Source organism: Martes martes (assembly GCF_963455335.1).
Source record: "Martes martes genome assembly, chromosome: 17".
Classification (NCBI taxonomy): Eukaryota; Metazoa; Chordata; class Mammalia; order Carnivora; family Mustelidae; genus Martes; species Martes martes.
In genome coordinates, this window is record NC_137905.1 from 53,453,511 (window position 1) to 53,469,006 (window position 15,496).

At 41.9% G+C, this 15,496-nt stretch overlaps 1 protein-coding gene across 1 annotated transcript; it reads left to right on the forward strand.

The window, feature by feature from the left end:
* Positions 1 to 4,099: 4,099 nt before the first annotated feature.
* LOC308358407 (vomeronasal type-1 receptor 4-like) lies at positions 4,100 to 5,122 on the forward strand (the record flags this gene model as incomplete). The annotated part of the gene is made up of 1 exon (XM_080828591.1): positions 4,100 to 5,122. One exon carries the CDS (start codon positions 4,100 to 4,102, stop codon positions 5,120 to 5,122), a length of 1,023 nt encoding a protein of 340 aa, XP_080684717.1.
* Positions 5,123 to 15,496: the final 10,374 nt, after the last annotated feature.

Sequence of the window (15,496 nt, forward strand, 5' to 3'; positions counted from 1 at the left end):
GGTCTCCTCCCAATATCAGAGGGCAAAGTCCAGATCTCCCTCTGGGGGAGTCTCATTCTTCTCTACAACGGTCAGCTCCCGGACTCTGCCCCGGACTCTCTCACGGCAAAATGTGTATGTCTGTGTATCTACCTATGGTAACATGTTGACATCATGATCTGCGGTAGTATAATCTGGAGTACTTTTACCATTGGAAGAAGCAGTGTGGGATAGAGGTAGTATTATGGAAACAGCTAATCTGTGTGCAATAACGTACAACGTTCCTGTAGTATTAGGAAAAAATACTGGTATTTCCAAATTTTTTAAGATAGAGTTGAACATTGGATGTCTCACGCATCAGAGGAGTGTAGAGAATTGGTCAAGGTGCTTATTTCCTGTGTCAACCGTCTCGGTGGTTCTGGCTATGGGATCAGTTTACCACCATTAATGCTTTTTCTTGCCATGGCTGTACACTTCTGAACTTGTCCTTGTAAAGGTCTGTACCTTGTCATATCCCAGGATCTGCATACCCGCAAGTCTCCTCCACCTGTCATTCAATGGTCACTTTGCATGTTGAAGAAAATTAGCAGATAATATGAAGGAAAAAATATAAACCTACAGCCAAGCATCCTTCCTATCCAGATTCACCAAGCATTGCTGTTTTATCACAAATTCCTTTTTATCTGTTTATATGCTTTTGCTGTTATATGTAACAATACTTTTCCAACATCTGGACACTTTCACCTTAATCTCTGGATATTTATTTTCTTATGTCAAAGGTATTCTCCTTTCTTTTTTCTTTTTTCTTTTTTTTTTTTGTTTTTTGTAAGATTTGTTTAAAAGTAAACTCGGAGAGGGTGACAAACCATGAAAGACTCTGGCCTCTGGGAAAGAAACTACGGGTTACAGAAGGGAGAGAGGTGGGGGATGAGGTAACCAGGTGTCGGCTATTAAGGAAGGCACGTGTTGTGATGAGCACTTCGGTGTTATACACAACTGATGAATCGTTGAATACTACATCAAAAACTAATGATGTACTATTTGTTGGCTCACTGTACACAGATAAATAAATGGGGAAAAAATAAACTGTGAAGTAATGTGGGGCTGGAAGTCACAACCCTGAGATCAAGCATCAAACCTTCCTCCACCAGAGCCAGCCAGGTGCCCCAAGGTCTTTCTCCTAACACAAGAAAACTATCATACATGTATGAGCAATAGTAGTGTCATGCCTTCATTTCCCTGACTGTCCATATACAGATTTCCTGCAGTGACACAATGATGTCATTTTTGTCTGTTCTCAGAAATCTTGGATCCAGTCACATCAGGGACTTATTTTATTGGCTTCATTCTTTAGTCTTTAATCGAGATCAGTTACCACTCTTGCTTTGTCTTTGTCCTCAGTGATAGTGACAGTATTGATGAATGCTGACTTTGTTTTGCAGAATGTCCCTCATTGTGGGTGTATCTCTCCAGGCCTCCCTCCCAGCTCTCTGTCCTTTGCTTGTGGCCAATCAAATTTGTCTTCCTCCAGATTTCCTTTTTGGGTAAGGACACCAGTCATGATGCACTAGTGGCCAACCTATTCCACCTGACCTCATGTTAACAGATTCCCTCTGCAGTGACCCTAATTCCTACGAAGGGCATATTCTGAGGTACTGGAGTTAAGACTTCAGCATATTCATTTGATGAGACTCGTTGCAACCCATTATAGATGGAGTATGTTGATGCCATAGAAAAGGGCATCATTACAAATGTGTTTTTTTCCAGATAATGAGAAAGAAGCCTGGAAATTGGGGAGCAAAGGGAAAAGGTCTTTCTCAGACCAGTAATGAGTTCCAGCTGAGATGCTGTTTCCTCCCTTCCTCCTGAGAGGTCATGTGTTCATAACTTGGAAACCTTTACTTCTGTCTCTCAACGCGGTCACCCTGCTCCTTTCCCCTGGGCTCTTTGGCTTCCTCATACCCACTCTCCTCTCCAGCATTCTCTGTCGTAGTGCTTGTTTTCTACCCATGCTTCTTATTTCCCCCAGACTTTGTCCTTTTCCCACATGCCAGCAGTGTCTTGAGAGGTGCTAGCTAGAAACTTGTAGTTGTTCTTCACAATTGGCACCTGGGAGAAAGGTTTTTAAAAATATTCTCAGCTCCCAAGCCTGTCAGTGCCAATGCTGCTGCTTCAGATGAAATGATAATTGCAGTTGTGAAGGGAGGGGAGCTCCCAGAGACATAAAAACCCATCTCAGGGCCCAGCTGCCCCTCTTGCACCTGTACTGACCACTCTGACCATCACCCTGAGCCCTCCAGTTGGGCAGCAGGAAGAAGTTGGTGGGTTCTCTGCATCTTTCTATCTGAGAGGTACAGTCTGGAAGGCAAGGAGTTGTCTCAGGAGTCCAGGTGAGGGAGCATAGTGGACAAAGGGGGATTTCTGTGTATGAATGTGGTCGAGTGCCGAAGCCGGGCATGGAGGTGGAATTCATCCCAAGGCAGGAGCTGAGTCAGTAAAGAGAGATGTGGACGCTAGACCAGCACCCACCCCTGATGGCTCCTGAGGCAACAGAGTAGAATCCTCCCTGACAGTGACTGTTGTGTTTTCATCAGAGGGGTCGTCAAAACTGACTTTTTAAAGTGTTAATTTTAATTCCACTTACTTACCAAACAGAGTTGTATTATGTTCAGGTGAGGAATATAGTAGTTCAACATTTTCTCTAAAGATCTCTGATTTTTAATGTGCCTAAGGACTGTCGTCTTCGTGTGAGTCTGCTGTTGAGTCTTTGTCACAGGAGCCATAGCATAATTTGCAGATCTCCCCATGTGCAGGAATAGTACCTCCATGTTTGTAATAAATGTTGGATGAATGTGTAGAAATCATGTGATCATGAGCAGACACAGTGTGTCAGGTCACAGTTGCTGGAGTGGACACGTTTTCTATAGCTCTGGGTCTATGAAGTGCTTAATGGATTAAATACTTGTGTATCAATTGGTTATGGAGGGACTTTTCCCATTAAAGTAGGAAGCAAAATTTAAGAAAAATAGAACTTAACACATTTCAGACATGATTTTTAGGCTCTAATGTATCTTGTTTTGTATATGCTGCTATTAAATATTAGAATACAAATCCAAAAACTATGTCACTTATACAAGATACAAGGTTTTTACTGTACATTGCATTTTGCATCTGGTATTTCAGTATCTTGCACAGATCTTGCTTTACAGCTACTAAATTTATTCCATCAGGTATTCCTAAATACATACATATATGATCATAATGTAGTCATTATTTTGTTTCTACTTTACACAATGTAATCTGGCAGTGGTGCTTCTTGTGCAGAATCTATGCCTTGTGCATTTGTTCCTGGAATGAAAGCAAATGATTCTTTCTGGTTCTGTGCTTATTTTGAGTCATTCTTGCATTCATTTAGTCCAGCTTGCCGTGGGGCAGGGTTCTGCATCTTTGTAGTACTGTAGTCAGTGCATCTACAGTTTATTACTAACTCTAAAGCCTTATTTAAGTTCATATTTGGTTATAGAACAATCTCCATAAATAAGTGAAAACTCATCATTAACAAAAATTTACTTATTTTTATGTTTTTATTGTTATGTTAGTCAACATAGAGTACTTTGTTATTTTCTGATGTAGTGTTCCATGATTCATTATTTCCATATAGCACTGGGTGGTATATGCAAACAAAAATTTAAATAAGGCAGCAATCTCAATTCGGATGGCAAGGTGCTAACATAAAACTACATTGAGATCTGGTTTATCTAAAGACCGCTGCTGACTAGTATTTTTGTATATTATGGATTCAGTGCACTAACTTTGTGACCAGCGCAGCCAGTTTCAAGTCCCCACCCTGCACTGGTGAGTGAATTGAGACAAAGCAGTTCACCTTTGTGTAAGTGTGTTGTCCACATCTTTATGAGGAATGCAGTGAGGAATGCCTCCTGAATCTGTGAGAAATAAGAAGTGACCCCCATGGGTGGCCATTAAACCAGCGATTCACACATGCAAGTATTTGGTAATGGTTGTGTATGTAACCCTTTGAAGGCTCTACATGACAGAAGAACTTTTAGTAGTATTTCAAAATAGGATGTGTAGCTAAGTGTAGAGTATTAAATTATATGACATGATTTGTGTGGCCCATTCCTCCTATTCCCATGCAGGATCCTCTATCCGAGAAGACAGTTATCAGTCACTGAGTACTGTCAGGATGGCCACCAGGGATCTGGCAGTAGGAGTGATCATCTTAATACAGACTGTGGTTGGGATCCTGGGGAACTTCTGTCTTCTTTACCATTATCTCCTCCTTCATTTCACTGGGTGTAGGCCAAGGTCCACAGATTTGATTGTTAAAAATCTGATTGTAGCCAACATTTTGGTCCTGCTGTCTGTTGGAATACACAATACAATGTCATCCTTTGGGTGGTATCACATCCTCAGTGATTTTGGATGCAAATTTTTCCCCTATGTTTGTGGGGTGGGCAGGGGGGTGTCCATTGGCACCACCTGCCTCCTGAGTGTCTTCCAGGCCATCACCATCAGCCCCAGGAACTCCAGGTGGGCAGCACTTAAAGGGAAACCTCCCAAGTGCATTGTCCCTTCAATTGTCCTGTGCTGGGTCTTGCAGATACTGGTAAATATCATGTATCCTTTGTTTATGACTATCACTTTGAACAACAAAAATATCACAAATAGGAAACGTTTTGGGCGCTGTTCAAGTATTCGTCATGAGAAAAACAGAGACCCATTGTTTGTAGCATTGTTGTCATTCCCTGATGCGGTATTTTTGGGGCTCATGTTCTGGGCCAGCAGCTCCATGGTCTTCTACCTGTACAGGCACAAGCAGAGGGTCCAACACATCCTTAGGACCAATGTCTCTTCATCATCCCCTGAGTCTACAGCCACCAAAACCATCCTTCTGCTGGTGAGCACCTTTGTCTATTTTAACACCCTCTCCTCTATCTTTCATATTATTTTGGGTATTTTTGATTATCTCAGCTGGTACCTTCTAAACACCAGTGTGATAATCACTCTGTGTTTCCCAACCCTCAGCCCCTTTCTGCTCATGAGCCCCGACCCCAGGATATCCGTGGTCTGCTTTGCATGGATAAGGAATGTAAAATCCCCTCATGTTATGAGAAATATGTAAATTGTAGGAATTTCCTTAATGTTCCTAATGTTGGTAATTCACTCATCCCCTCAGGGTCCCCAATACAATGATGAGAAGCTAACAGAACATCTAGATCTTCTTCTTCAAAGTTAACAATTAGTCATAATTGCAATTGTTATGTGATACTATATAATTATCTTATAAATACTCATGTGTTTGAAGTTTTGCTGATGGTCAGTGGAGGAGCACAGAAACTAAGCAATTATAAACTCCAAGTCCGAAGCAATCTGGATATTAGAGAGGTCTTTGAGTGTGTCAGGTAAATTTGTCACCTAAATTTCCCAGAATTGAAGTAGGCATTGAAGTGTAGGAAAAGGAACATGAAAATGGATCAGTGAGTGACAGGTCATCAGTGAAAAGAAGAGAATTGTACTGGAGGGGAAATTCAGGCAGTGAGTACTGTTTTGGGGAGCCAGTGATCATTTTGTAGTTTTCCTAAGAGGGGCAGTAGTCAGTCATGTGAAGTGTGATGTCATGGGAGCTTGGGAGATGAGCATTGTCAACATTTTCAGGTAGAAAGGACAGATTGAAATGAAATGAGTAGTGGAGAGCGTAGAATTACATTTTACCCAATTCTTTTTTTTTAATTAAATTTTTAATTTATTTTCAGCGTATCAGTATTCATTGTTTTTTCACCACACCCAGTGCTCCATGCAATCTGTGCCCTCCCTAATACCGACCACCTGGTTCCCCCACCCTCCCACCCCGCCCCTTCAAAACCCTCAGGTTGTTTTTCAGAGTCCATAGTCTCTCATGGTTCACCTCCCCTTCCAATTTCCCTCAACTCCCTTCTCCTCTCCATCTACCCTTGTCCTCTATATTATTTGTTATGCTCCACCAATAAGTGAAACCATATGATACTTGACTTTCTCTGCTTGACTTATTTCACTCAGCATAATCTCTTCCAGTCCCGTCCATGTTGCTACAAAAGTTGGGTATTCGTCCTTTCTGATGGAGGCGTAATACTCCATAGTGTATATGGACCACATCTTCCTTATCCATTCATCCGTTGAAGGGCATCTTGGTTCTTTCCACAGTTTGGCGACCGTGGCCATTGCTGCTATAAACATTGGGGTACAGATGGCCCTTCTTTTCACTACATCTGTATCTTTGGGGTAAATACCCAGCAGTGCAATTGCAGGGTCATAGGGAAGATCTATTTTTAATTTCCTGAGGAATCTCCACACTGTTCTCCAAAGTGGCTGCACCAGTTTGCATTCCCACCAACAGTGTAAGAGGGTTCCCCTTTCTCCACATCCTCTCCAACACACATTGTTTCCTGTCTTGCTAATTTTGGCCATTCTAACTGGTGTAAGGTGGTATCTCAATATGGTTTTGATTTGAATCTCCCTGATGGCTAGTGATGATGAACATTTTTTCATGTGTCTGGTAGCCATTTGTATGTCTTCATTGGAGAAGTGTCTGTTCATATCTTCTGCCCATTTTTTAATATGATCATCTGTTTTGTGTGTGTTGATTTTGAGGAGTTCTTTATAGATCCTGGATATCAACCATTTGTCTGTACTGTCATTTGCAAATATCTTCTCCCATTCCGTGGGTTGCCTCTTTGTTTTTTTTACTGTTTCTTTTGCTGTGCAGAATCTTTTGATCTTGATGAAGTCCCAAAAGTTCATTTTCGCTTTTGTTTCCTTCGCCTTTGGAGACATATCTAGGGGATGTGTTTTTAAAAAGATTTCATTTATTTATTTTAGAGAGTGTGTGAGAGCATGCGAGCATGCGTGTTCAATCTCGGAGGGACAAAGGGGTGGGAGAGGGGGAGGAAGACGGAATCTGAAGCCAGCTTTGCACTGAGCATGGGGCCTGACTGCAGGGCTCCTTCCCACAACCGCCAGATCACAACTTGAGCTGATACCAAGTTTCAGACCCTCAATGGATTGAGTCACCCAGGCCTGCCTCGGAGAGATTAATATCTCGTTTATACATGTATCTATATCGAGATATAGGTATCTATCTGTATCTACATGTAGAATATTGTGGATTATATATCTATGTCTGTCTATATCTATTTACATGTATCTTGGGTCTTATCTGTATCTATCTCTATATAGATATCCATATCTGTATTTTCTACAGTTTATAGACATCTATATAGGTAGACATGCTTATAGATTATATATAGAAGTTTGCATCATGAAGTGGAACCCATATTTGTAGCTCACATGAAACACTTAAATATTTTCTTCAAGTTAGAGCACAACACAAGATGAAGAAAAAATAGATATTGACACACTCATACCTATGGTTGTGCATGTAGAGATTTATTGTGTATGATCTCTGTGCCAATATACAACATAGATGTAGAGTTAATCATGTTTGTTATCCACCAATCAATATATTGGAGCTTTGTCCTTCAGGGAAAATTTTCAATAGTATCAGTTATCATAATGATCAAATCAAGGCCTATGTGATCTGATGTGTGTACTGCCATGCTGATTGTTTGATTGTTAAAGATCCATGAAATGCACTTTTCATTTTCCTACTTTCACTCCCTTGTTTTGCTGTTATCTCCTGAAATAACGTCCTGTGGACAGAGCAAAACATGTTTGCTTTTAAAGGGCTTATTAGAGTGAAGATGGCATTGCCAGGTGACAGTCCAGAGGAAAAGGGCTGTCCTCCACCCCCTGGAAAACCTGTTCTTTCTGAGCGGTGTTATTATGCTACGTATTCCTGCTGGAACTCTTCGTGTTTCTGTACAAAGCTCTCCTGCTACCGTCTCCTACAGCTGATCTAGCAGTGGATGTGGTGACACCTCTCCCGAGCCTTGGAATTGAAGGAGTGTGAGTCTTTTTTGGTACAAAAGGAATCCTCTGCCATTGAAAGATGCCACTTGGTATGAGGATGGACTTGACCTTCCCGTCTACCATGCTGTCCTCCTACTGCCTGCTGCTGCAGACCTCCATGCTCTGCCAGGATGTCATCGTGAACAGTGGTTCGGAGCTGCTGCCACTTTAGGTGCTCACCCTGGCTGTTTTCTCCAGTATGGAGAGGATTTCAAGTACAAAGATTTCAGCCAGCAGCCGTCATGGGCTGAGACCACAGATACTTCTGGTCTCACAACAGTGAGACTTGGTGGGTCAGGTTGTCCTGGGAAAGGTCACAGCTTTTCCTCCACAAGGCCACTGGCTGTCCTCTTCTAAAACAAGACCGAGAGCCTAAGGACTGTTCTACACTCCATTGTTGGGAGAGGCAAAGCTGTCCCATCCTGGCCCTTCTCAGAAGCAGTTTCCTGCTGCCCTCTGGTTCTCTTTGATCATTTTGGCCAGGGCATCTTTTGTGGACTGCGTAGTCTCCTTATACTTCTAACAGGACCCAAACCACATATTCCCGTATGTGCTGTGCCACCCCTATCCCACGAGCGCAGAGAGTCTCAGGATGGTCAGCTTCCGGTGTGATGCCAAAGCTTCTCACTCATTCCTCAGAGCCTGAGCTCCAGAACTTTTCAGAAGCTCATGGTGTTATTTTTATATTCTCTTCATGAAAGAGGCATCATTTTATATTAAATGTGTGTTTTCTGTCAAAGTTATAAAAATAGTAATTAGTCTAAGGTTAATATAATGTGTACATTTGATTGTTAATGGGTGTTGTTTTTTCTTTATCTGTGTTAACATCATTATGAATTTTAAATATAGTGTTTATGTTGTAATTCTACCTAATTGGCCCCTTTTGGGAAGTTGTATCCTCATTTCTTAGTTTTGTGTAAAATTTTATGCATACTTTCAAAAGTTAACAACAGTATCATTTCATTAGAGACTCATATGAATTCTCACCTTTATAGTATAAGGACAACACTAGTCTATTTCTCACATACCATCTTCTTTTTTTTTTTTGTTGGAAAGAGAATTTTTATTGTTTGAAAAAAAGTTTAAGGGTCTCAGAACCATTGTAATTTACCCGTTGGTAATAAGGCTTTATGGTTTCATCTTGTATTGTCATTTTTAGGACCCAACACTACTGTGCAAAGTAAGGACTGTCTATGTTCTAGCATCCTTCACCTCAAAATTTTAAAACATTTGTTTTGTTACATTATCTTAGTCACCATACAATACATCATCAGTTTTTGATGTAGTGTTCCGTGTTTCATTGTTTCCATATAATACCCAGTGCTCCATGCAATCCATGCCCTCCTTAATACCCATCACTGGGCTCATCCATTCTCCCCTGCCAAAACTCTCAGTTTGATTCCCAGTCTATAGTCTCTCATGGTTCATCTCCCCCTCTGATCTCCCCCATTCACTTTCCTTTCCTTCTCGTAATGTCCTCCATGCTATTCCTTATGTTCCACAAGTAAGTGAAACCATATGATAAAATTAGCTTTCTCCGTTTGACTTTTCTCACTTAGTGTAATGTCCCCTGGTTCCATCCATGTTGATGCAAAAGCTGGATATTCATCCTTTCTGATGACTGAGTAATAATCCATTGTGTATCTTCTTTATCCACGCATCTGTTGAAGGTCATCTTGGCTCTTTCCTCAGTTTGGCTATTGTGGACATTGCTGCTATGAACATTGGGGTGCATATGATCAATCAATCATAATAAACAAATGAGGAAAAAAAGTGAAATGTGCACCCTGAGATTGAGTCACACCCTCTACCACCAGAGCCAGGCAGGTGCTCCATGGTCATTCTCCTTCCTAGCACAATAAAACTATCCCACATATGTAAGAAACACTTGTGTTATGCCTTCATTTCACTATCTGTCCATATACAGATTTCCTGCAGTGACACAATGATGTCATTTTTGTCTGTTCTCAGAAATCTTGGATCCAGTCATGTCAGGGATTTATTTTATTGTGTTCATTCTTTAGTCTGTAATCAAGATCAGTTACCACTCTTGCTTTGTCTTTGTCCTCAGTGATAGTGACAGTATTGAGAAATGCTGTCTTTGTTTTGCAGAATGTCCCTCATTGTCGGTGTCTTAGATTGCATCTGTCATCCTGAGTTCAGGCACCACCTTGGAGCACAACTTCTAGACACAGAGGATGGTGGGACCTCCTGAGTGCCTGAGCTCAGAGGCTAAGATGATGAGGAAATGTCGGTGCCCTTGATGTGTGGTTGAGCTTCTTCCTGGGAGAAGCAGGAGCCATGGTTTGATTGTCAGGGTGAGCTGGGGAGAGAGGGTGTATCCACAGATGTTCAGACTCCGGGAGGAGCGTTGTCAGCTCTGAGATGCAGGATGACCAGAAGCCTATTATTATCATGGAACACCCCACAGAAGCTCTTTTTTTTTTTAATTTTTTATTTATTTTCAGCGTAACAGTATTCATTGTTTTTTCACCACACCCAGTGCTCCATGCAATCTGTGCCCTCCCTAATACCCACCACCTGGTTCCCCCACCCTCCCACCCCGCCCCTTCAAAACCCTCAGGTTGTTTTTCAGAGTCCATAGTCTCTCATGGTTCACCTCCCCTTCCAATTTCCCTCAACTCCCTTCTCCTCTCCATCTACCCTTGTCCTCTATATTATTTGTTATGCTCCACCAATAAGTGAAACCATATGATACTTGACTTTCTCTGTTTGACTTATTTCACTCAGCATAATCTCTTCTCTTCTACATATAGCTGGACAGCTATATGTAGAAGAATGAAACTTGACCATTCTCTTACACCGTACACAAAGATAAACTCGAAATGGATAAAAGACCTCAACGTGAGACAGGAATCCATCAGAATCCTCGAGGAGAACATAGGGAGTAACCTCTTTGATATCAGCCACAGCAACTTCTTTCAAGATATGTCTCCAAAGGCGAAGGAAACAAAGGCAAAGATGAACTTCTGGGACTTCATCAAGATAAAAAGCTTCTGCACAGCAAAAGAAACAGTCATCAAAACAAAGAGGCAACCCACGGAATGGGAGAAGATATTTGCAAATGACAGTACAGATAAAAGGTTGATATCCAGGATCTATAAAGAACTCCTCAAACTCAACACACACAAAACAGATAATCATATTAAAAAATGGGCAGAAGATATGAACAGACACTTCTCCAATGAAGACATACAAATGGCTACCAGACACATGAAAAAATGTTCATCATCACTAGCCATCAGGGAGATTCAAATCAAAACCACATTGAGATACCACCTTACACCAGTTAGAATGGCCAAAATTAGCAAGACAGGAAACAACGTGTGTTGGAGAGGATGTGGAGAAAGGGGAACCCACAGAAGCTCTTTCAGGAAGATACCCAGATGATTGCAAAGCTCCTTTCAATTTGAGAAGTAGTGTGGAGCTAAATGGTCCTCGGTACTGGGTTCCCAGTTAGGATCACTTGGGGAGTTTCACAAACACCATCACTTGTGCTCTACTCACCCCCATTTTCATTCTGTCAGTCTTTGAGTCTCTAGGACACATTTGTAAGAGCAGAGCTGAAGCTCTGGCCCATGGGGACCCAATAGGGTGTGCTCTGCATGGGGTGTGTGTGTATGTGCTTTTAAGATTTTATTTATTTACTTGACAGAGTGAGAAAGAGAGATCCCAAGTAGACAGAGAAGCAGGTAGAGAGAGGGGGAAGCAGGCTCCATGCTGAGCAGAGAGCCCGATGCAGGACTGGATCCCAGGACCCTGAGATCACAACGTGAGCTGAAGGCAGAGGCTTAACCCACTGAGCCACCAAGGCACCCTCTGCATCGGTTTTCTAGAAGGATTTGGTATAGGCCCATCCACAGTGCTGTTGCAGGATTTGGGATATTTCTAGGAGGGCAATGTCCCTGCTGCCGGTGAGGAAAAACTCATGTTATGAGCTTCAGATCAGAGCTGTGTGTCTTTGCATCCCTCCTGCGGTAAAGGACATGCAATGGCAGGTTTTTCTGCATTTCAGGGACCTTCTCCGTGTGGGGAGGCAGGTGATAAGGGAAGATGTATCAGTTTGTTGGTGTTGTCATAAGAGGGACCATGAGCTTGGGTGTAAAGCAAAGGAAATTTATTGTCTGGCAGTTCTGGAGGCAAACAGTCCAAGGTCAAGGTGTCCTCAGGGCCGTGTTCCCTCTGAAGGTCATGGTGGAGCATCTGTCAAAGGCTCTATCCCAGCACTCTGTTCGTTGCTTGTGGCCAAACAAATTTGTGTTCCCCCAGATTTCCTCTTTCTGTAAGGATACCAGTCATGATGGACTAGCCGCCACCCAACTCCACCTGACTCATCTTACTGGATTCTATCTTGAATGACCCTATTTCCGATGAAGGCCATATTCTGAGGTATGGGGAGTTAAGACTTCAGCGTATTAATTTTGATGAGACTCAGTGCAACCCATAATCTATGGGGTACAGTGATGCTTTTGAAAAGGGAATCTTTTTACTTATTTATTTATTTTTCCAGAAAACAAAAGTTGAGGGAATATTTCCCCACCTCTTTAAAAAAATGTTTTTTATTGTGCTATGTTAGACACCATAAAATAAGTATTAGTGGGGCACATGGGTGGCTCAGTGTATTAAGCCTCTGCCTTCAGCTCAGGTCATGATCTCAGGGTCCTGGGACTGAGCCCTGCCTCAGGCTCTCTGCTCAGCAAGGAGCCTGTTCCCCCCCTCCCCCACCTCTCTGCCTACCTGTGATATCTCTCTCTGTCTAATAAAAATAAATAAATAAATAGATAAATAAATAAATAAATAAATAAAAGATTTTTAAAAATACACCTTTAGGTTTTTTTGTTTTTGTTTTGCAGTATTCCAAGATTCATTATGTATGTAAAGGGCATTTTTAAAAGGTGGTGGTTTTTTTTTCCAGATAATGAGAAAGAGGCCTGGAAAATTGGGGAACAAAAGGAAAAGGTCTTTCTATGAAATCAGTTCCAGGTGAGACACAGTGTCTTTCCTTCCTCCTGAGAGGCCATGTGTTCATAACTTGGAAACTTTAACTTCTGTCTCTCAATGTTGTCACCCTCCCCTTCCCCCCGGGGGTCTGTGGCTCCCTCATACACACTTTTCTCTCCAGCATTCTCTGTTTCGTGCCTGTGTTTTCTACCCATGATTCTTATTTCCCCCAGGCTCCGTGTCCTTTTCCCAAATGCCCGTAGTTTCATAAGAGTTGTTAGCTAGTGGTGCCTGGGTGGCTCACTGGGTTAAAGCCTCTGCTTTCAGCTCAGGTCTTGGTCCCAGCGTCCTGGGATTGAGCCCCACATGGGGGATCTCTGCTCTTTAGGGAGCCTGCTTCCTCCTCTCTCTCTCTGCCTGCCTCTCTGCCTCCTTGTGATCTCTATCAAATAAATAAATAAAATCTAAAAAAAAAAAAAGACTTGCTAGCTAGAAACTTGTAGTTGTTCTTCATAATTGGCACCTGGGAGAAAGGTTTTCAAAAATATTCTCAGCTCCCAGGCCTGTCAGTGCCAATGCTGCTTCAGGTGAAATGATAATTGCAGTTGTGAAGGGAGGGGAGCTCCCAGAGACATAAACACACATCTCAGTGCCCAGCAGCCCTCTTGCACCTGTACTGCCTGCTCTGACCATCACCCTGAGCTCTCCAGTTGGGCAGCAGGAAGGATTTGGTGGGTTCTCTGCATCTTTCTATCTGAGAGATACAATCTGGAAGGCAAGGAGTTGGGACTCAGGAGTCCAGGCAAGAGAGCATAGTGGACAAAGGGGGATTTCTGTGTATGAATGTGGTCCAGTGCCGAAGCCAGGCATGGAGGTGGAATCCATCCCAAGGCAGGAGCTGAGTCAATAAAGAGAGATGTGGACGCTAGACCAGCACCCACCCCTGATGGCTCCTGAGGCCACAGAGTAGAATCCTCCCTGACAGTGACTGTTGTGTTTTCATCAGAGGGGTCGTCAAAACTGACTTTTTAAAGTGTTAATTTTAACTCCAGTTACTTACCATCACAGTTACATTTTTTTACATGTACAATATAGTAGTTCAGCACTTTCTCCAAAGATCTCTAATTTTAATATGCCTAAGGACTGTCGTCCTGGGGTGAGTCTGCTGTCGAGTCTGTGTTACTGTGTTACTGGAGCCATAGCACAATTTGCATGTGCACGGGTAGCACCTCCGTGTTTGTAATAAATGTCAGATGTATGTATAGAAATCATGTGATCATGTGCAGACACAGTGTGTCAGATCACAGTTGCTGGAGTGGACATGTTTTCTATAACTCTGAAGTGCTTAGTGGATTAAATACTTGTGTATCAATACTTGTCTATCAATTGGTTATGGAGGGACTTTTCCCATTAAAGTACGGAAGCATCATTTAAGAAAATGGAGGGACTTTTCCCATTAAAGTAGGGAAGCATCATTTAAGAAAAATAGAACTTAATATATTTCAGACATGATTTTTAGGCTCTAATGTATCTTGTGTTGTATATGATGCTATTAAATATTAGAATACAAGTCCAAAAACTATGTTACTTATACAAGATACAGGGTTTTTGCTGTACATTGCATTTTGCTTGTCTGGTATTTCAGTATCTTGCACAGATCTTGCTTTACAGCTACTAATTTTGTTTTATCAGGTATTCATTAATACATGCATATATGATCTGAATGTAGTCATTATTTTGATTCTACTTTACACAACGTAATCTGGCAGTGGTGCTTCTTGTGCAGAGTCTATGCCTTGTACATTTGTTCCTGGAATGAAAGCAAATGATTCTTTCTGCTCCTTGCTTCGAGTCATTCTTGCATTCATTTAATCCATCTTGTCCTGGGGCAGGTTCCTGCAGCTTTGTTGTACTGTGATCAGTGCATCTACAGTTTATTACTAACTCTAAGGATTTATTTAAGTTCATATTTGGTTATAGAACAGTCTTCCTAAATAAGTGAGAACTCATTAAGAAAAATTTAAATATGACAGCAATCTCAATTCAGATGACGAGGTGCAAACATAAGACTAAATTGAGATCTGGTTTATTTAAAGAACCAGAGGGGCGCCTGGGTGGCTCAGTGGGTTAAGCCTCTGCCTTCAGCTCAGGTCATGATCTCAGGACATGGCTGCTATGAACACTGGGCTACCTATGGCCCTTGTTTCCACTACATCTGTGTCTTTGGGGTCAATATCCAGTAGTGCAATTTCTGGGTCATAGGGTAGCTGTATTTGGAATGTTTTGAGGAACCTCCACACTGTTTTCCAAAGTGGCTGCACCAACTTGCATTCCCACCAACAATATTAGGAGGGATTTGGGGGAGGTTATTGTTCACTGCATCAGTATCTTTACTGGTTATTGGTCTAGTCCGGTGGCCAGTTTCTTCTTGTTTCAGCATGGTAGTTTCCAAGAAGGCATCCATCTCTTCCAGGTTGCTTAATTTGTTGGCACATAGTTTTTGTTTTTGTTGTTGTTTTTTAGGACCAAGTTTGCAGTGTACCATAGGTTTAAGACCAATGTGTTTTCATTCTCATTAGTTTCCATGAAT